At 40.2% G+C, this 21,008-nt stretch overlaps 5 protein-coding genes across 5 annotated transcripts; 3 read left to right on the forward strand and 2 right to left on the reverse strand.

Annotated features, from left to right (window-relative positions):
- Positions 1-123: 123 nt before the first annotated feature.
- LOC145915066 (uncharacterized) lies at positions 124-1,442 on the reverse strand. The gene has a single exon (XM_083002705.1). It carries the CDS (start codon positions 1,418-1,420, stop codon positions 269-271), a length of 1,152 nt encoding a protein of 383 aa, XP_082858831.1. The 5' UTR covers positions 1,421-1,442; the 3' UTR covers positions 124-268.
- A 1,517-nt stretch (positions 1,443-2,959) lies between these two features.
- On the forward strand, positions 2,960-5,778 carry LOC145915115 (uncharacterized). Its single transcript, XM_083002708.1, has 4 exons — positions 2,960-3,079; positions 4,026-4,203; positions 4,849-5,053; positions 5,316-5,778. Exons 1-4 carry the CDS (start codon positions 2,991-2,993, stop codon positions 5,432-5,434), a joined length of 591 nt encoding a protein of 196 aa, XP_082858834.1. The 5' UTR covers positions 2,960-2,990; the 3' UTR covers positions 5,435-5,778.
- Positions 5,779-6,762: 984 nt separating this feature from the next.
- On the forward strand, positions 6,763-9,586 carry LOC145915099 (putative rRNA-processing protein EBP2). Its single transcript, XM_083002707.1, has 8 exons — positions 6,763-6,947; positions 7,446-7,529; positions 7,598-7,709; positions 7,841-8,010; positions 8,073-8,238; positions 9,059-9,155; positions 9,228-9,357; positions 9,451-9,586. The coding sequence occupies exons 1-8, from the start codon at positions 6,849-6,851 to the stop codon at positions 9,508-9,510; spliced, it is 918 nt and encodes a 305-aa protein (XP_082858833.1). The 5' UTR covers positions 6,763-6,848; the 3' UTR covers positions 9,511-9,586.
- A 297-nt stretch (positions 9,587-9,883) lies between these two features.
- On the reverse strand, positions 9,884-10,894 carry LOC145915147 (cilia- and flagella-associated protein 144-like). Its single transcript, XM_083002711.1, has 4 exons — positions 10,371-10,894; positions 10,246-10,305; positions 10,084-10,187; positions 9,884-10,024 (listed from the first exon to the last, which is right to left on the reverse strand). Exons 1-4 carry the CDS (start codon positions 10,504-10,506, stop codon positions 9,911-9,913), a joined length of 414 nt encoding a protein of 137 aa, XP_082858837.1. The 5' UTR covers positions 10,507-10,894; the 3' UTR covers positions 9,884-9,910.
- Positions 10,895-11,453: 559 nt separating this feature from the next.
- LOC145914968 (fizzy-related protein homolog) lies at positions 11,454-19,217 on the forward strand. The gene is made up of 10 exons (XM_083002696.1): positions 11,454-11,617; positions 11,808-12,126; positions 12,449-12,579; positions 13,087-13,163; positions 13,332-13,466; positions 13,980-14,094; positions 14,817-15,050; positions 15,813-16,021; positions 17,000-17,207; positions 17,524-19,217. The coding sequence occupies exons 1-10, from the start codon at positions 11,546-11,548 to the stop codon at positions 17,656-17,658; spliced, it is 1,635 nt and encodes a 544-aa protein (XP_082858822.1). The 5' UTR covers positions 11,454-11,545; the 3' UTR covers positions 17,659-19,217.
- The last annotated feature ends 1,791 nt before the right edge of the window (positions 19,218-21,008 follow it).

Here is a 21,008-nt window from a genome sequence, read left to right on the forward strand (position 1 = left end):
TGATATTCTTGGTGAGAAGTTTTGAACCGCACTTGTAGCCTATTAGTATATTGTCACGACGAGACATACAACCAACTTCTTATTTAATGTAAAACCTTACACAGACAAGTACAAGAAAGGTTTAACGAAACACAAAATACATATATATATATATTACGGTTTATGGTATTTACAAGTGAGTGTAAGTTAAAAAATCAATGGATGTAAAAAGTGAAGGAATTTAACTGGGATCATGCAGTAAATATTTGTGCAGAATGAAATCTCTATGTTAAAAAAGACGTTTGGTGCTAATCCTGTCCAGTACGTCCGGGTGGCAGGTGATCAACTCCATTAGAGCAATAACGTCACCTTCGGCCGTGTGGGAATTTCGTACTTGGCCTTTTGCAAGGCTTCGCTGATGCAAAGCGGCCAAACCAAGACTTCCAGACAACTTCCCCGCATTCTTCTTGCGTTTGAAACCGACGAATGTGTCGTAGGATTTGACGTGGAACATGGAACGCGCCAGGACCGGGAATGGAGTGAAATGAGCGCGAAGAACCTCAAAGTCGAATATATTTCCTCCGTGGGCAATAACGCACACAGGCCCGGTGTACCTTTTGATAAACATGCATACTGCCCTACTCACGACCTCATTAAAAGACATTTTTTCACTTCTTGTTAACACAGAACGCGTAAGCTTGGTTAAATCAGTTGCCTGTGAGCTAATTTCGATTTCCGGGTCGACGGTAAGAAGCAACAAATCACAATCTTTTGGAAAAATTCCCTTTTTGCAGGAGAGTAATTCGTGTTTGGAGACAGCCATCATGCAAATCTCAGTGATCTTACGGCTTTTTAAACCAGTTGCCTCCAGATCTAAGAAGATCAAGGTATTTTCATCTCGGCTGCTTCTAGCAATTTCACCCACATCCGGAGGCAAAGTTACATCAACACACTCAAGCTCGGATAGCGGCTTTGGTGTCAACGAATCCACAAACGCAGCTTGATTTGCTTTGATCGAGTCAAATACTTTCTCGTTCCACGCGGATATTGTCATTTCTGAAAACACACAAGATGCAGTGTTGTTATTTCCTCCAAGAAGTTCCATGTTTACGCTGTCGCAAAAAACATCTTGCGGAATAACCAGATTGAATTTTTCGACGCTTTTTGTTATCAAGTTTAGATCTCTTAATTTTTCAGACCCGACCAGCAAACACACAGGTCTGGGTTGCAGCTGCAAAAAGCTGACAACCTGCTCCGCCGCGTTTTCGTCAAAACTACTTGATGTAAATTGCAATCTCAACTTGTCGATCACCCTTGGATTCATTTCGTTTATTTCTTCACTGTGAATTGCTGTAAAGAACAATTCTTCTATGCAAGCATTGTTGCAACTGATATTTGCAATTACGAAAGTTTTGGGTTTCAATTTTGCTTGACCCGCCATTTTTTGGTAATTACGCTACTTTTTTTAAGAGTTTATCACAAGCGCTATGCTGTTGAAGTGCAGAGGAGTGACAAATGTTGAATTATTTTTCACAGATTCCAGCCTCTATAGACTCTTTGATTAGTAATTTGTTTGTACGCGTTTTTTTTATTCTAATACGATGACGTTTTCATTTCCATTAAATACAACTACTCCACCCACTGAAGTTAATCATGATTGCGCATCGGTCATGGAGGTGGGCGTAACCAATATGGTTGGTAACAGTGACGCGTCTATCACAAAAAAAACATGTTATTTAATATTTTTGCGGAACTGTAACCGTATGACCAATTTGCGTCAGCTATAGGTAACACGATTGTTTTTTTACATGGAGTATAAAGTGAAATTGCCTCGTTTAATAAAACCTTTCAAAACGAGGTGAAGAAATGTTTTATATTTAAGCACTATATTTTCGAAGAGAAACAAACAATTTTTTTTACAATACACACGAAGGTACTACGAACTCACCACAGTTGGTACTATTTACGGCCGATAGGGAAGCGCAAAATTATGTCTTGATTGGTAATAGGTATCTGTTATATCTGTGTCGGCTTTTTAGAGTGCGTTACAGGTACTTGGTTTGGAGAAGTTGTGACTCGTTATTTTTAGATGGGTCACGAAAAAAGTTGCTCAGACGACAAATATACACAACGTGCAGTGTCCTCTTTCGCTGACTGCTATTCGTGTGTTGCTAAAGTTCAACGAAACCAATGCAAAGATCACGGCGGATGCGGCTCAAATCAAATTATAATTCAATGTGTGTCAGATCACCAATGTTTAGATTATCGCCCCAGTGTAGAGAATCGAAAACGACTTTTTAACCTTTGTTTGGCATCGACAAGGATATCGCTCGCCTCGCCATTGTCTCATCTTCCAGCACTGGTGAATGAAGGCGGTCACACAATACCGGCCACTAGGCGCGCCGCGGAGCACACGATACCTGATACCGCTTACATGGGCTGGCACAAGTCGTCACCCGGGTTACTGCCGGGCTGGTGAATACCGGTCAAATGACGCCCCTACATGGTCTGCGATTGCGTTTGGACATTTGCTGCGACATGCTTACCGCCTTGCCCGAACAACAAGTGACGACGTGGGTTTGAATACATTCACCTCGTGCTCATTATTTGCGACGGGTGCATTGGTCTCGCATACAAACAGGCCGCGCTTGTTCGCCGTCACGTTAGCCGACCGTGAACCAAATGAAAAACCGCGCTTCTGTGCGTCGGCGGAACTTTCTCTTGTTTCACCGATCCCCTCTACAAAGCGCTCCACTCGTCCGCTTTTGTCAGTCGTTTGCTTTCAGCTGCTGTTTTGTCAACACGCGCAAGCCGTTAAGCAAGATGTTAGATACCTTGTCGAATTCCTCGCGATTTTGAGAAGCGTCCAGGAACGCTATTCCTGCAGTTGTACAACAACAAGTTCTACAAGGCTTGTCTATGTTCTCAAAACATGTAGTAAAACTTGGGAATTATAGTTGGTGTTTGTTTCTACAGCGTGTAGACTGATTGGCAGGGCTTTTGAGGGTGCAATGCCGAACTATAACTCTCCTGGTCATCCGTACGGATCGCAAAGCATCCACGTCACTACAAGTCCTCTGTATAAAAGCAAGGATGGAAGGTGAGTGGTTAAATTTCCACTTGGGTTCTTTGCACCGAATGTATTCTGTATGATTGTGCGGGCGGATTTTATAATAGTCAAGTTTAGTTATAGGGAACCTTGGATTCAGCAAATTAATTAACTGCTTTATAATTAACTGTGAGAATTGTGGGAGATTGCTATATGTTTTTAGGAGTTAAAATTAATAATACACAAGATTCGATGCTACAAGATTGTTTGAACAACACGGTTTTAATTTTAGGTTCAAATATTTGTAAGAGGGTCTAGTTACTTGTATTGCGCGAAGAGCAACATTCGTAAATGTTCTTTCCAAATAGCAACAAATAATTATTGAAATCCCATGACGAATTAAAGGTACATGTGTGTTGTTTAACACTTTTCACAACAGTTTTGTCACATCAATAATTTTTCTACGTTGCGCTGGTTGAATTTTTACGCCGTTTGTCAAAAATTGTGGTTCTTCATTATTTTTAACACAAGGCCGCCGTCAGTCAGTCAGTCAGTCAGTCGGTTTCAATATAAATTCAGACTCAGTGCCACAAATGGTCCTCCAATCTTACTAGTTAATCCTTAACAGCACTTAAACGCCCTCGGCCTGTCGGCATAGGAGCAACTTTGATTGTTTAAGGCGACGTTTATTAGGGGGTGGTGCTTGCTGTACCGACGCCACACGAGCAGAAGGAAAGCGCTGGACAATGGGATGTTGGAGTAGGGATTAAGATGTCGTTTTACAAAAGCCGCAATCCCTTATTCAAACCACTGCGCATGTTATCTTAATGGATTTGTCGTTGAAAACGATACACTTGCCCGCTTTTATGCTGTTGATTGTGTTTGCGTTCGGTCCCTAAAAGGTTGGTCAACATTGCCAGAAGTGCAAAGTCGTGTTTAAACTGCACTTATAATGAGTTTGTCGCGTGTTGCGCTCAAGTGAATATATTTGCTACAGATATGACTACCCCCTCCTGGGTAACCTCAACCTTACGACTCGGCCAAACACCGGAATAGACCGGCCAAGTCCGCGCGGATCCAACTCGTCGTCCCAGGAATCATCTCCACGCTCGCCAAGAGCCAAAACTGCCCCTCCAGGATACAAGACAATGCCACCTATAAACAAGCACAAAAAGGTAACAGTCCAAAAAGTGCCTTTGTTTGTTTAAAGGCTTGTCACACATTTTAACTCCATTCGGTTAAAACTTCAACCAAACGGATTTGACACTTTTTCTGTGAATTATTACGGCAAATTCAGCGAACTTTCACTATAGTTTATACTTGTTGCTTATAAACACTTTACACCAGGCCTTCCCAAACTGGGGTTCGCATGATAAATGTTATGCATATATGGGTAACCAATGGTCAACTGCAACCTATCACTGTGATATTTCACATATACTACGCCTCCAGACGCATATGCTGGGTCACTTCATGTAATAGGCCTGTGGCTACATCAGAGCTTCCTAAACCGGAGGTCGCAAAGAGAACACCAACGTCACACAAAATACAACAGTTCCTTTACACACGAATGCTGGGTCACTTTGTATTGGCTTTTATCAGTTTCTCCGCCGTTTCATTAAAATTTCTGTTCAATAAGTATCATAAAATTACATGGTTGTAAACACAAAGGGTCGCGGAACATTTACCGTTTTTAAACGCGCCGCGAGCGAAAAAGTTGGGGAAGCCCTGCGTTTGCGCGCTAAAACCAGTGACATCAGCTGGACGTAACAGTGAATTTGTAATGTAATAAATGACTTTATGCCAATTTTCACACACAGTTGATCACACTCAACTTCCGTCAACTGACTCCATGGTGTCGTGATATGTACCGCTGGTTTACACCCGATCCGAACCAAGGTGTCTGGCATGACAAGGAAGACCTCGACCGATACCGACAGCAAGTGTTTAAAGAGCGCTTGCCAGCCCAACGGATATATCATGTGGACAAAGGCCTCATTCCCAACTACTCCGGCTACGTTCCAAGTATGTTGTCTGCATTAGAGTACACTTATACGTGTTGGACCCTTATTGGAAATTGAATTTCGAAAATTCATGAAGGCATACTTTACATATAAACTCTAAAAGTAATGTGATAAATCAATATTTTACACCTTATACGGTTTTAAAATGACACATTCATGAACCCATGGGCACTTTTTTGTTAATTTGCCTTCAATGAAATAAATCACACATGGCAATAAAACTGATGCGGTGCAAAGGTTCGACAGTTGTCTTTTGTGTACAGGTCAGAAATTTCGGTACGGTGGAACGTGGGCGAGGGAAACTGTGAACGCCAACACTATCGGAGTGCCGAGAAGGTGGGAATCAACTTCACTGTTTGAAAATCGTCCCATCGGGGCATAAATCTGCAATTCCATTCAAACTTTTTGTGTAGGATTTGAAGTTGCAAAGAAAATTTATTTTTGTTGCTTGTTGTAAACGCCACTGTGAGACATGCGAAAACCTAATTATCTAATTTGTGATTGTAATCACGGCAACCAACCCTGCCTTAAACTGCCGTACTTCGGCAGGCAAAATTTTCTCATCAAATTTCGTGAATTGTTTTGGAAATGTGGCCGTTTTCGGTTTAATATTGATCTGTTGTCATCATATTTTTTAATCGTGTAGTTTAGATAACAATAAAGTTCTCAAACCAATTGTTTGCCGGGCAACTTTCAACAACTGATGTTCTTTACACTTTGAAATGTTTTACTGCACTTCTCTGCCATCAAAGTTACCAATTTTGCCAGCGAAAGGCTCTTCAAAGCATACGCGACGCTACGTTTTTTTTAAAAAGTCTTGAATTTCGAAAACTCATGATCTAATCCCTACTCAGCTTCCGCATTGTCTGACAGCCCAATAAGTGGCCTTCAAGTGCTGATTTTTGAAACTGTAGTATCGATGTAGCTTACATGCAACGATGGGACAAAGAAACAAAAGAAAACACATTGGCGCTATTGAAGAAACGATTGTTTGTCGTGCCATAGTGTGACCTGGTGCATATTAAAAATATTACTGATTAAAAATATACTATAAATACTTGACAAAGTCAACACGATTAAGTATTTTCAAAATGACATTATCAATCATTTTAACCATTTTCCTCCATAGATCATGTGTTGCCCGTCTTTGCGGCTGTCGTTTTATATCTACAGCGCCACCTAACGGTCGGATTTGGAAAGATTCTTTTATACAAAATGTATATAATGAAATTATCTGTATAATTCCCTTTTAAAATGGTGTGGTACTCAGTAGATTGCGGTCAAAACTCAAAATAATCTGTCTTATTCAACCACAGCTAACTCCATTCGTGCAATGAATGAGCACACGTGCAACTCCAAACTTAAATAGGATACGACCAGTGTAAATCCAGTATATGCTGGTTTCTCGCTGTTTGACAAAAATTCAAGGCTAACAATCAGTGTAAATTTGTACATTTTTTTTATATTTGTACAAAAACAATAGTAATCTATTTTGCGTTACCCAATTGTTACAGCATTCTAAAAATATGTATTAATCTTTACCTTTGGCTCATCCTTGTTTGTTTCGTAAACAGAGCGAGACACATTTTAACCATTTTAACAAAATGTGTGTTATTTGTGTTTTATTTTCCTTGTTGTTCCAAGTTGTTTGTAATGTTTTAATGGCAATGAGCAATAAAAAAGTTTTGTTGCTCTGTGTTTAAGCTTACGACTTACTGTTGTTAAGGTATAGCATAATATATTTACGTATAAAGTGTCGGTATTTGCAAAACAAACTGCCCCAAGATTGATAGTGTATGATGGATGATTTTGATGTTGAAAGCAACGCATCTGATGAAGAGTTTCATGTGCCAAGGCTGCATGACGATGCAAGTGAAAGCGATTCAGACAAGGAGGTGAAACAAGTTTTGAATTGTGATTGTATATAATTGTCTTGTCTGTCACCATTTTCATCTAATATAAATCCAGATTGGAAAAAGGCACAATTTAAAATTTTTATAATTGATCTGCACACTTTTTTCTAGTTATTTAGCCAACACTGAATTTTCTTTAGATCAGTTCCAGACTGGAAAAAATGTCGTGCGCGGAGGATATATCCACTTTTGCGAAAATTCGCCGATAATCCGCGCAATATTAATTAGCTAATGCATTAACATACAAAAAACGTTGCGATCGTCCGCGCAATTAACGATCGCCGAAACGAAATCCTCCGCGCAAAAAACAAACTTTCCAATCTGGGATCAGTTGTCCTCAAAAAAAAAAAAACATTTACACTCTAGTGGTTTTACAAAAAACAACCTAGAATGTTATGCACAGAACAGTTGAACATAGTCCAAGGGTTTTATTCGCATTAAATTAAAAGGTTGAGGTTTGATTTGATGTTATTTGTACAGCTTCAAGTAGCATTTCAATCGGGATTACTAAAACCTGGATTAGTTCGACCAATCACTGCACCTCCACCTGCTATCAACAATGTGGTTTGTACAATTGGGCATGTTTAATTCAAAAAGTACCTGAAATTGATTTTTTGTATTGTCTTGTGCAGGATGGACTCACCCAGAAACTTGATGAAATAAAGCAAACCAATCTTGAATGGATTGAGAGGTTGGACATCACAGTGGAAGCAACTAATAAAACTGAAAACAATGCAGAAGAAGGTATTATTTATAAACAGCCTAATCCAAATAAAATGACAACCTTCTAAATATGTCGTTTGGGTACATCACATGGTGTTGATTTTTTCTCAACATTATTTTGCATTGTTACTTACGGCCCATATGTGTTATAGATGCTGAGGAAGATGTCCATAACGATTTTCAGCGAGAGATTACATTTTATGAACAAGCCAAATTGGCAGTAATATTGGCCATGAAACGACTACATGGCAATGGAATAAAAACGAAAAGACCTGAGGATTTTTTTGCAGAAATGGCCAAAAAAGATGATCACATGAAAAAAGTCGGTGCCCCATACTTCTTTGGTCTGGGCATTGAATCTGATATTCTGTATAATGTTTACAGGTCAGGGAAAAGTTGTTGATCTTACAAAGACAAAGAGAAAGCGCAGAGAAAAATCGAACAAACTTTAAACTGAGGAAATACGGGAAACAAGTTCAGCATGCCGTCACTATAGAGCGCCAACAAAAGAAAAAAGAATTACTCAAATCTGTTAAAAAATATCGCAAGGGTATGTGCTGTTGTATAATTTTACCTGTTGTGTCTCTTTAACATTGTGTATAAATAAACATGCAGAATAGTTTTAGATTTTCAAAACATAGGTATTGTAAAAAATCCTTCGTTACTTTCCAGTTATTTTTATTCCTAATTATCCACTAAAGGATACAACTTATCAAAATATTACAAGCTGAACTCCATTTACCATGCTAATATGGTTTGTATTCACCCTTCAGTTGTCACAATCACAGTAAAACATTCATGTTGTTAGATGCAGAGCATGCTTGAAGAAATGATACTTACAACCATTAATATGTTAGTTTTACAAAGTGTAACAGATCTAACCACAGCAGCTTGGTGTTTGACCATGGTTTGAATAAGATGAAGACAGCTCCACATTGTGGTGACAGTCACCAAGCTTCCACACTGACATTTCATCACATTACGATTGGTCCCAATTTAAGCACTTGATGTAACTAATACAAATCCAAGTCGCTTGAACATAGATCTGTTTTGCAGAGTTTAACACCTTTTATACATGTGTTGCTATTTCAACTTAAAATTAAACAGCATATATATTGCGTAGTAATATTTCATGCAATGGCATGATTGGCAGGATTGCCCCATTGTGTCAGAAAAAAGTTGCTGATCCAGCTGGGCTGCCAAGCCTGCAAACCATATGTATATTTAGTTCTATCCATAGCAATGTCAATGTATTGACAATGTAGTTAATGATGGTAAGGGAAAGAACATAACTTGTTTGTTCTTTTCACGATAATCTACTTGCATTCTGGTATAGGATGTGATTTAAGTTTTTTGGTGTTATGTTCCAGGTCAAACAAAAAGTTTGGATTTTCTTAATGAAGAGACAGACAATAAAGCTAAAGGTGGAAAGAAGCTTTCACAGCTACAAAAACTCACACAGCAAAAGTAAGGTTTTGGTTAAACTTTGATCATAACAGTTTTTAGTGAACCATGTGATGATAAACGTTTCTTCTGCAGAAAACTGAATCCAAAAAGAGCGGTTAAAAATAAAAAGTATGGTTTTGGTGGCAAGAAACGAGGCATGAAGCAAAACAACAACAAGAGTTCCAACGATGTGTCCGGTTTCAAAAGACATGTTCATGGCAAGGTACGACGATATCATCAACTAATAATTTTCACACACTTTGTGAAACGTTTACTTGATATTTCAATGCTGTGTGACTTTTTTGTTTATCTTTAGAAAAAGACTCAAAGACCTGGAAAGAACAGAAGAGCCCAAATGAGAAACAAGAACAAGTGATAGCCTTGTTTTTGTTTGTCAATGTTTCATTTGGTGTTTGGCACCGTCCCACCTGAAGAGGAAAGCGTGATCTAGGGGTTTAAACCAGTGTCATTTCTTCCCTGCACCTTCAACCAAAAACCAAACTGCGAATAAAATGGATGTGGTTGTATTGCACGATTACTTAGTTACGAAAATGTTTTGGATAGAACAAAATTTTGGCCAGGCATGCATAAGGTTGAGGTTACTAAACTGCAAGCACAAAGTTTCCTTAAAAATTTGACTAGTTGGCCAAGACAAGTGGGTATAAACCAAAAAAATGTAGAAAATAGTACGCAAAGGGTATAAAATGGCTATGTAACAGAGCTGAGGGCAAAACAAACAACGTTTATAAAAATCCTCCCAAGACCTGGTATGAGCGTTACTGCAAGTTTTCTGTTTGCTCTTTCAGTCTCCAGGCTGCGTCCATGTACTTGGTTATCTCTGAGTTTTGGCGCGGGAAATTAAGGCGTCGATCTTCTCGGCTGTGTTGCACCTAAGCAAGAGTCTAGGTTTGACAAAGTTTCAGGAAGTTGTTCCAAAATTGCTGCTTACCAGGGGCTTGTGCATCCAACCGTATTCTTGTGCTTCTGTCTGGGGGTGAATGTACTTGTGCACGGGTTCCTGCGAAGCTCTGTGAATAATCTTCAGAAAGTTTTCTGCAAAACCACAAGTGTGAGTTTTACTGCCCTGATGACATGTTGATTGTCAACTTACCGTCTTCCTCTCCGTCCGCGGAGTCGTGGTAGGAGTTAGGCTTGCCAGTTAATGTATACACTGGAAATGAAACGAAATTAATGTAAGCGGGGTTCGCATTAGGTTTGGGATAAAGAGGTTCTTACTTTTTTTAAACGGATTAACACTGTAGTTCGTGTACAGCTTTTGGTTTCTTACTTCCTTCTTAATCGTCTCGCAAAGAATTGCATTTTGATGAACAATATTAACTGGTTCCTTCTCGCGGAGTTGCTTGGAGGCCATGGCAAACAGGACGTATTGTAAGAAACTTTCGATATCGCCTAACTTGTGGTAACAGATTTAACTGTGCAAACGTAATAATTACATTTCCGTCCGTATCCTCAAAGCGATTAGTGTGACACGTTTAACGACTGTTGCGAATTAGTCGCAGGATGTTGATGACTAAGTGCTATGTTGTCGGCCTGCAGCATTTCTAAAGCTTTTACGACTGCACGACAGGTAGTGAAACACAACTATCACCAAGGGGCGTCATTAACTACAACGGAAACTTTCGCTGACCTAAATGAGTCACTAAACTCGAAAAGCTGCAATACACGCCTCACCATAACATAAATACCAACCAAAAAGTGTAGCGCAACATATCTCACAAGCAGTATTCAGCTGACCCACGCTCACCTCGTTGCCAAGAAGCCCGTTGTTTGGTACTTCAACCCGCCAACCAATCAGCGACCGAGCTTGGTTGTGTTGTTCTTTGTCGACGTCATACAAAGAGATAAAAGGTTACAGTTGACTGGGCGCGTCGGAGACGCATCAGTGAGCATTTGATGAAGGCCAACAAACTTGTTGGATTCATACTGCGGACATTTTGTTTTTTTTGTACGTGAACTTGTGATCTTGTTTATGGTTTAGTGGTAGTTCGCCAGTTGTTAACCAGACTGTCAGCTGGCAAAACTGTAAAAAGTAGACCGAGTGACAGAAAAGAAGAAATGTATGACCAGCGCGCATTTAAAACCATAGTTAAACAAACAGAACTGCATTTTTTAAACTTTACGTTCAGATTGGGGAATGTAAGATAGCAGTAAGCCATGTCTAATGTTGTTTCCAACGGCAGTTAGTTGTTTTTTACGGATCTTGCACTTGTATAAGACCCGTTATTAAGAAAAGGGTTTGGTGTACAACAACCAGTATAGTACATTTGTAACGTTTTCCTGTCATTTGTATGCAGTGACTAAACAACTAGAAAATTCTGGAAACTGCTGTACAAGTGATGTTATCTAACCAGATCTAAGAACAATCCGGGAAACAAAACTTTGGAGTTATAATGGATCAGGACTTTGAAAAAAGACTGTTAAGGCAACAAAATGGTCCACCCCCGATTTCACCAATTATGTCGGTATGTGCAAACTATGGTATTACTGCATTAAATATATGTCCTTATAATTTAAAAGTAGTTTGTGTTTTTTTTATAAATAGCGGGTTCAATATAGTTCAAATAGTTTGTTTGAGTTGTATAGTATAGAATATAATATGACCAAATGCCTGCATGTGTACTTCAAGAAATAGCAAGCAAAATCTTTTTACAGCCAGCATCTTCTCCTTTTGCAAATCGCCATCTTCCACGATCACTGCCACCTTCCCCAAGCACTTTATCACCAGTGAAACCTGAAAGATGTGGAGATCGTTTCATACCCAGTCGTGCAGGCGCACGGTGGCACATTGACTTTAACATGATTTCTGAGAAAGGATTTGGCAGAGTATCAAGCAGTAAATCGAACCAGCAAAACCAACAAAATCAACAACAGCCTCCACAACAATCATCTCAACAACAACAGCCATCTCAAACACAACAAACCTCATCTGGCCAAAATCGAAAAAACAGAGATGTTAATGAAAATGGAAAAGGTATGGAAAGTTTCTGACTGTATTTACAGACATTGCATGTATGTTAAATGATGTTTTCAGTTCCTATTTCAGCCCCTTATATCACAGTTATGTTTTTGTACCTTGACTTTGTATGTTATGGCTGCCATGGTTTAGTGCAGCTGTTTCTACTCAATATTTTTGAATATGGGCGTAACTGGCAAGAAACGTAAAACGCTACATTCATGTAGTTCCTAGAAACACTGAAATTAAATTAATGAAATGTAGATGAGGCACTGTGACTGCAATTGCCAAATTATGGTTGTTTTTCCTTCTTTGAAACACTGTTTTTTTTGTATTACAGATAGTTTAATGTATCAGTGTTTGTTGCGAAATGAACTGCTTGGATCAGAAATAGACAGAATAAAGGACAGCCAGTCCGAAGATAGAAGGGTTACTGGCAGTCCGTGTTCAGAAAAGAAAAATCTTTTCAAGGTAATAGTTCTCTAGATAATAAAGAACCTACTGTGACTAAATCAAAATTAGTTTAAAAACATATGTTGATCATGTTTTTTTCATTAGAATAGATAAAAAAAAGATTTTTGAATGTTTGTTTATGTTCGGCCACTGTTGTGCTTGTGATGGACACAAAACATGTCAAACAACGTATATCATTAGCCTCTTTGTTTATACTGTGTACACAGTTGGTCATGCCATAAATTAAAAGTGAGATGACTGTTTGACCTACTGAACATAAGGCCATCTTGAATATTTTTTAAAATGCTGTGTACTCAAATGTTCAAAAGTTATTTAATTTGAAGAAAATGTAGCAGTGTGTGGATGTGTTTTAATATTGATTGTTCAAGAGCTGCTTATTTTAATGAGCAGAAATCAATGTAATCTGCAGATTGAGGTTAATAGGTATCTTGTGTAATGGGCATATCAATCCTATTCAGATATTTTAACATTTTTAAACTTTGTTTATTTTTGTTCTTGCTCTAGTATTCGTTACGAATGAAAAGAGTGGATTGCAATGAGTCAACATCACCTTATTCCCTTTCACCTATTGGCTGCAAAAGGTGAAGTGACTAAGTGTTTAAAATCTAGAGTAGATCGTGTGTCATGTGATTCATTTTTATAGTTAACCTTTAAACAATTTGTTCTTAAGTTAATTTCATGATAAGTTGTGCTGTCTGTAGAAATAGTTGACATTAAAGGCAAGTAAACTTTGCAAACTTGTTATCCAGCCAAAAACTTCTACGCTCACCAAGAAAACCTATGCGAAAGATTCCTAAAGTTCCATTTAAAGTATTAGATGCACCTGAGCTTCAAGATGACTTCTATTTAAATCTCGTTGATTGGTCGTCAACGAATGTTCTCAGGTAAACAGTCTTATTTAATCTGTGGGTTGGTTTGCAAATAATATTGAATCATGTTGTAATACATTTAGGGCCAGTCTCCTAAACATTTATTATTGATGCAAATTTTACTTCAAGCTGTATAATATTATGAAACACAGCCACATAACTGTATGACTTTAAAATGCTTTACTAAGCTATTCGGTCATAAATGATTTCCAAAATTACCCAAAGATGCCAGTTTGTGTTGCTCTATTCTGCCAGTAAAAGCAATGAATGCCCTACAGACTAATGCATAATAATCGGGCTGCGGTTTTTTGGCATGTTTATGGCATGAGCCAAACCAAACAACATGGTACCCCATTGTGCAAGACCGACGCCGCCCTTCTGCTTGCCTGTACCGCACAATGCAACGGTCCCTGGAAGTGCCGACGGAAATGTGTGGGCACGGGTGGCGATTTACCGCAAGCCCTTCAGGGAAATCATTTGGCTTGCATCGATTATTTCTTATCTATTTCGATTTTGATTATTTTGCAGTGTGGGCCTCGGCGCGTGCGTGTACCTCTGGAGTGCTTGCACCAGTCAAGTGACACGCCTGTGCGATTTGGTCTCGGAGGGCGACACGGTCACCTCGGTGAACTGGAGTGATAGGGTGAGTACCTAGTGACAAAGAGTGTTGATCGTGACCTCGATTGTTCTCTAACGCGTACGGTCCCTATTCCCAATACGGACTGTGCGCCTTCGTACTTTGGTGTCATTGGCACAGCAACCTATTTTCGCACAACTGTCACCAAGTAACACCTTCCTCGCACAGTCACTGGGCATCGAAACTTTCGCGCAGACAAATCATTTGCTTGTCAAAAGTGACGCATTGACACTGATTAAAATGCGTGATGCACTTTCCCCATCCTTCGCACCTTCTGTGTGCAAACGGTGAACCATTCGACCGACTGAACGCGGATACTTAAGTACACGCCTTAAACCAGGAATTGCTTCCCTGTTTATACGATTACCCTATATTGTTTGATGAACATTCAGAATCCTTCAGATTTCCTAGGACTAATGTAATGCACTTCCTAGTTAATTCGTCATTAAAAACTTTTAAAATCCGCTTGCGCTGCTTACTGGTTGGTCAACGGATCTGTTTTTTCTCTTTTTAGTATAAAGAAAAGAGTTGCAAACAATTCACACAAATTTTACCTGTCAGGTCTCACCAAAACAGATAGCAGCTCACTCATCATAATGGCTCACTTTTCACAAAACAACGACTGTTCTTGAGTTTATTTTGCCGTTTTCCCGTTTGCTTTCAGTTCATCCGAGATTGACCTTCGATCTGTACATAATCGTAACATGACACATGTATAATGTTTCCAGGGCAACCTTGTCGCTGTGGGAACCCACAAAGGACACGTCCAGGTTTGGGATGCTTCGGCAGGCAAAAAAGTCTCCCAACTTGAAGGCCACTCGGCTCGTGTTGGCGCCCTCGCGTGGAACGGCGATCAGCTGTCGTCGGGAAGTAGGGACCGCACGATTCTTCAACGCGATATTCGATCATCGTCAGCCGTAGTTGGTGCACCCGACAGAAAGCTGGCAGGACATAAACAAGAGGTATGGAACATTTGGTGTCATGGTGTGCGTTATTTGCTTTTAATAACTAATGTCAGCCATTGCTGTCTCAAACCACATTTTGCATGTAATTTTGGAAGATTTGTCACTAAAAAAACAAAACCGTCCAATGGGGTTTCCTAACGTAGGTAGGCAGCTGTAGTAAATCAACACATACACCTCCACAAACATCCTCGTATGTCAGGCATAACTGCGGTTTTTATTAATAGGCTTGAAAAGCCGGTTTGTCATGCCGTTGTAAACCCTTCAACAAATTACTGATGATCTATTACACGCAAGTGACGCTTCGTATTTGGCTGCATCTGATTGATGCACGGCCTTGTTGCGTCACAATTGTCAACGCGAATCACGATTGTTGTTACGTCATACACACGTTTGTGGTGATTGGAAACCTTTTTCGGCGTAGTGTTGCTGTCTTGCCTGTTTCGCTTGCGCATGGCTGGTATTGTACGCCATGGTCATATTTATAACAAACACACAAATCCTCTTGTGAAATACCCCAGTTTAATCGTCATTTTCCAGTAAGTTTTGCGTCTTTGCCATAAAACAATTTTACTTGTCATTGGGGAGATTTGTAAAACACCACCGCTGGCCCTTTCCAGCTTGTGGCAAGTTTTAAGTCAGTTCCCCTGGTTTGTAGAACCACCTGCACTTGGCACTGTTCCTTTGAACAAACAATGGACATCAATAACGGGAATCTCATTTTTGCGTTTCCTCTAATCACAAAACCATTCATTTCTGTAGGTTTGTGGACTCAAATGGTCGCCCGACCGTCAGCACTTGGCTTCGGGGGGCAACGACAACAAACTTTTGGTGTGGAACGCCAGCACATCGCACTCCTTTCAACAGCAAGCGGCGCAGACTTACTCTGACCATCTCGCTGCGGTTAAGGCAATTGCGTGGTCTCCCCACCAACACGGCTTGCTTGCATCCGGAGGTGGAACCGCGGACAGGTTGGCTTTTGTTTAATGTTTTTTGTTAATTTAGCTGCTGCTGGTTGGTCCAATGTGGTTTAGGGCTTCAGACAATCCTCGCATCTTGCACGATCAAACTATTACAAATCCTTATTTGCGCCGATAGAGACAGCACACGATCGTTTCACAAGAAATGCATTGAAAAAGTATTTATTCCACACAAGAATTAACACCACATTCGGTTACGCATGCTTAAATATGCTATCCAAAAATATGGGAGGAAACGTGTTTTTAAGCAAAGAACTGCATAAACATGAATTTTGTAGTTGGGGCAATCCTAGTCTTAAAAACCAACATCAACAACCCTGTATGCAGGACTCGTCATCAAATCGTATTTCCCAGGATAAATTTCCCAGCAATGCAATTATGTCGACATCCCCACCTTGTAGCATATGTCACTAAACAGTACGTGCACCCGCGCGTCCTTGATGCGGCGAACGATCTATGACTCAAAGCCGATTCTAATTAGCAGTTGTTGCGACCCCATTGTTCTGTCTCCTAAAGGTTCACACGGCGCACCTGTTAGCGTACACTCACACGCATGTCGGTAACACGTATGTGAAGTCTTACGTGTATAGTCTATTGCAAATGTGTTCCGAAGCGTTTGTAGGAAGTTGGCAGAGAACGCCTACCTCTTTTCTGTGGTGTTGTTTTCATAAGAACGAGTTAACAACATTGCTTGTACTCATCGGATGCAGTGGAAAATCATGTACATTGCTCGTGATTATGATACACGTAGATAATCGTATTCAAAACCAGTGTTTCTCTACCTTTATCCTCACGAAGTCTTCATATATTTTGGTAAATGTTGGGTGGCCCGTTATCTTGGCTACTTATTCTTTGGTTACGAAGTGCAAACAATGCTGGAGAAGCACTACCTTGATCTAAGTTTGACTCATGGTATAGAAAGTACCTGTCTGTACTTGACTATTATTCATACGTCTTAAACTTGTTTAGATGTATTCGTTTCTGGAACACTTTGACCCAGCAGCCGTTGCAGTGCGTCGACACCGGATCACAGGTTTGTAATTTGGCCTGGTCGAAACACGCCAGTGAGTTGGTGTCGACTCACGGTTACAGCCAGAATCAAATCCTGCTGTGGAAATATCCGACTCTCACCCAAGTTGCGAAGCTTACCGGCCACTCTTACCGCGTCCTCTACCTGGTGAGTTGCAGCCACTTTAAGACGCGTTGCACAAATCAATTATTTATGGTCAGAAGGCGCGCCACCCTAATTCTTTAATACTGGAAGTTGCATTATGGGTCATTAGTGACATGAGATGTCTTATTACATTTGTAAGCTTTTTGTTCATTTATGAAAACGTGATTAGATTTTAGTTGGCCTAACAAAAAAAAATTGAAAAACAACTACACCTATCTTACGCTCATAGTATTTCAGTATTAGGCATGAAAAAATTAAGAACGTAATTATTGCTTCGTGCTTAAGTGTATCAATATCTAACCTACAACAAACCGTGCAGGCAACCTCACCAGACGGCGAGGCGATTGTGACGGGCGCGGGAGACGAAACTCTTCGCTTCTGGAACGTCTTCTCGAAGACGCCGTCGAACAAGGAATCAACATCTGTTCTTAACTTGTTCACGAGAATTCGGTAATTACCGGCATTGGACAATAAACAACCAACCCTGGGGCAATGGCCGCTCTCCCCCCCGCAAACGCCGCGACGCCCGTCCACGTCAGCGAAACGCGTTTTAGGAAATTGTTCAATCGATTTCTCTTGGCGGGAAGAGAGGTTTATGTATCATACTTGTAATGCAGTGATCGTGTCATACTAAGGGACTGTTTGTTCCCTTCACGTAACCGCGGTCAAGGTGTTTTCATATTGCGTTTATTCTATTCAAAATATTAGGGTTGCTTATTTCATTCGCGTATTCCAGAAAGCGACTTGTTAAAAGTCCAAAGACGTTGATCGTGGTTACGTGAATAAGGAAACCACGAAGGTAGCAAAATACGCTATTGCGTCGCAACAACGTGTTGCAATTTTGAATCAAAGAGGGTCGAAGGCTCTCCCGTTGTCATCATGCATGGTCGCACTCAAAGGCGATTTTTATGCCCGTTTTGTTGAAGTTTCACCTTCTTCGTTGTTTGCATACGTCTGATGTCATTGTTTTTTGTTGTTATTACTCCCGAAAAAAACGGAATTTTTATTTATTTTTCAATTCACATAGAAACAGAGGTGGTTCCGCGCACATGCGCGTGGACGTCATATATTAGTAAGATTATTGTAACCAATACCACTACTATTACTTTTCTCTTACGTTTTTAATTAAATTGTCTTTTATTTTTCGCGCCGCAGATTCTTGTGTTGTTTTTCCTCTTCCTTGTTTTAGACTCTTGTTATCACTGCACAGCGCGACAAAACCGCACACAATGCACCTCCCGCGTTCGCCCTCGTCTATATAGACTTCTTCCCCGAAAAATGCAAGCAGAGCGTTTTTCTTCCTTGGGTGTATACAGAGCTCCAACAAAATCGGTCATTGTGGAGACACAAATGCTTCCGTTATCAGTTTTAACGTGATGTCAAACCTTGAAATCCCATAAGGGTATAACGACGTTTTGGATTTTAAACCATCGTAAGTCCTGATGGCAGCTATTAATGGATTAGGCCCAGTTCTGGGAACATCACAACCAACTACGTCACTGTGACATAATTTTTCCACGATCCCGAACTACAATACCCAGTAATTGCACTCTTGACTTTGCTTGGCTAATATGGTCAGGCTTGCATGGCAACATGACAACAGCTTGCGCAACCAGTTAGCGAATTTAACTTACCTCTAATGCCGCCAGGTGTCGCTGCTAATCGTAACCCACTAACCATAGTTGCGACACCAAACTCAAAATTGTACTGAATTTGGCCTTTTTTAAAAAATTTTGTGATTGCAATTGATACGTCACGACTGAATTTCCGGAATTTTAATGCCGGGGACCTTGCTATGCTGATCAACCGAGGCAACCCACGCAAAGTGCAACGCTCCTGTTGTTATGATTGTTCTTGTGTACGCGCGCCAGCGCACTGAAAAATCTATTTTGGAATGTAGTTTAATTTTATTCTTTTTTATTTATTGGCAGCTTTGTGCGCTTGAGTTTTCTGCGATCCAAAATTGCGTTTTACCGTTCTGCTCAACAAATGGGTGCGAATCTATATGTGTACAACAAACCGCAGTCCCTTTTTTTCTTCAGATAAGTTAGTCAAATGAGAAAGAATCGGAAACGCGTTGGCAGGTGAAAGCTTCACAAGTAGGTGTCGAACATAGAGTTTGATGCCATTCTGGGGTCCATTATAAGCAAGAATTGTCGGATAGTTTTCTTATCACTTGGAACACATCACAAAACACATTTTTGAGGGCAGGTTTTCGTTTGGAATATTTAAAATATCTTCGAAGTGTTTGTTCGAAACCAAGCAGTGTTATTGAAAGTGAAAGTAGAGCCGTACCGTTGTATGAAGTAGGGTCATCGGCACAGCAGGCGTTCTCAAACTTTTTAGGGTGACCTCTCACTCGGATAATCCTAACACCAAACTTTTTAAAGTCAGTTCACAAATAAGGAAACAACGGTAAAAAAAAGTATGGCACTGGTTGGGTAAACAAATGACTTTGATTCGGGTGTATATATCTGAAAAAGACACGCTTGCAAGCGCTTAAACATTATGTTCCCGTCAAAAATAAGCTTATACACAACATGTGACAAAACTGTTTCACAAATTATTGTTAGTTGGTGAAAATTTCGCGGCACCCAAGCGCCCGGTTAAAGTCAAACAGTTTGCGAAACCCTGCACTATCCATTTTGTCTCGGACCTAACGACCACTATCTGTGCAATAAAGTTTGAGATCGCCCGATACAAGTTCTTTTATAACGAGACGAACGTGTAAACACGACCATAGTGTTGCGTCACCTGGAACAAGATTGCATCGAAACAGATACGATTTTTGTGTAGATTAGTTACCCGTGGTTGACCTGCAAGCAAGTGATGCAAAATGCCCTATCGAGTTGCAATCGACCTTTACCTTACAGTTGGTTGTAAAGCAATTGACGTTCATGGGTTTCGTCAATAGGAACTTGAGGTTGACAGTAGAAGGACATGTAACAGAACTTCCTTAAACCATTTACCCGTTTGTCGATAAGCATGAACGAAGGTCTCTTTAAAAGTGGCGTTTATGTAGGAGGGAATTAATCCAAGGCGGAGACAGGATTTTGTTTGTTTTATTTCGTTTTCAAATGTAGGATTTTAAAAAACTTACACAACTACTACCAAAAAGCAAAGGACAGGAAAGGTGAGGAAGGCTGTACGAGAGCGATAACAAACGCATTTGTCACGAAGGTCCAATACAAGAAATAATTGCCAAGTGAAACAAGTTGACCCTGGAAAAAGTTTTCGTCACACTGTATGACGTAGAAGTCCATTGTGAAGCAAAAATGTTTTGCATTGTATTACGAGGTCAAGGCTTGTTCAGTAAATCCAAGTTTTTCCACCTTGTATCGAATCGCGGTCATATTTAATTCAGTGCCCTTTTATTACCCGGGAAAACGCAGGAAGTCGTGGTACGATGTAACAAGCAGGCACCAGATGAGGAAATTTCGGCATGCCCACAAATAGAAGTCAACGAGGTTGCTGGTTGGTAGTCACGTAACAACAGTCCCTGGCTATGGTAACACCTTACAGTTTACATTTGTGCAGAAGCTCATTGGTTGGCACAGTCTCGAAGGCAATTACGAGGAGGTTTATACCCACATAAGGCTAATCAAGCGATACGACTGTTTATGGAGCCGGGCTGATATTGAGCTAATCGACTCTGCTATAAATTATTAAGGCACAACTGTTATAACAAATGAAAGGCCTTTGATGCGGGGCTGTGAGCAAAGGATTTTAAACCGTCTCTACACTGTGAGTTGTGTTGTGTAAGACATGCTTGAATCGCTCACAAAAAACAGAAGCCTATAGTGT

Source organism: Ascidia mentula, chromosome 1, assembly GCF_947561715.1.
Source record: "Ascidia mentula chromosome 1, kaAscMent1.1, whole genome shotgun sequence".
Lineage (NCBI taxonomy): Eukaryota > Metazoa > Chordata > Ascidiacea > Phlebobranchia > Ascidiidae > Ascidia > Ascidia mentula.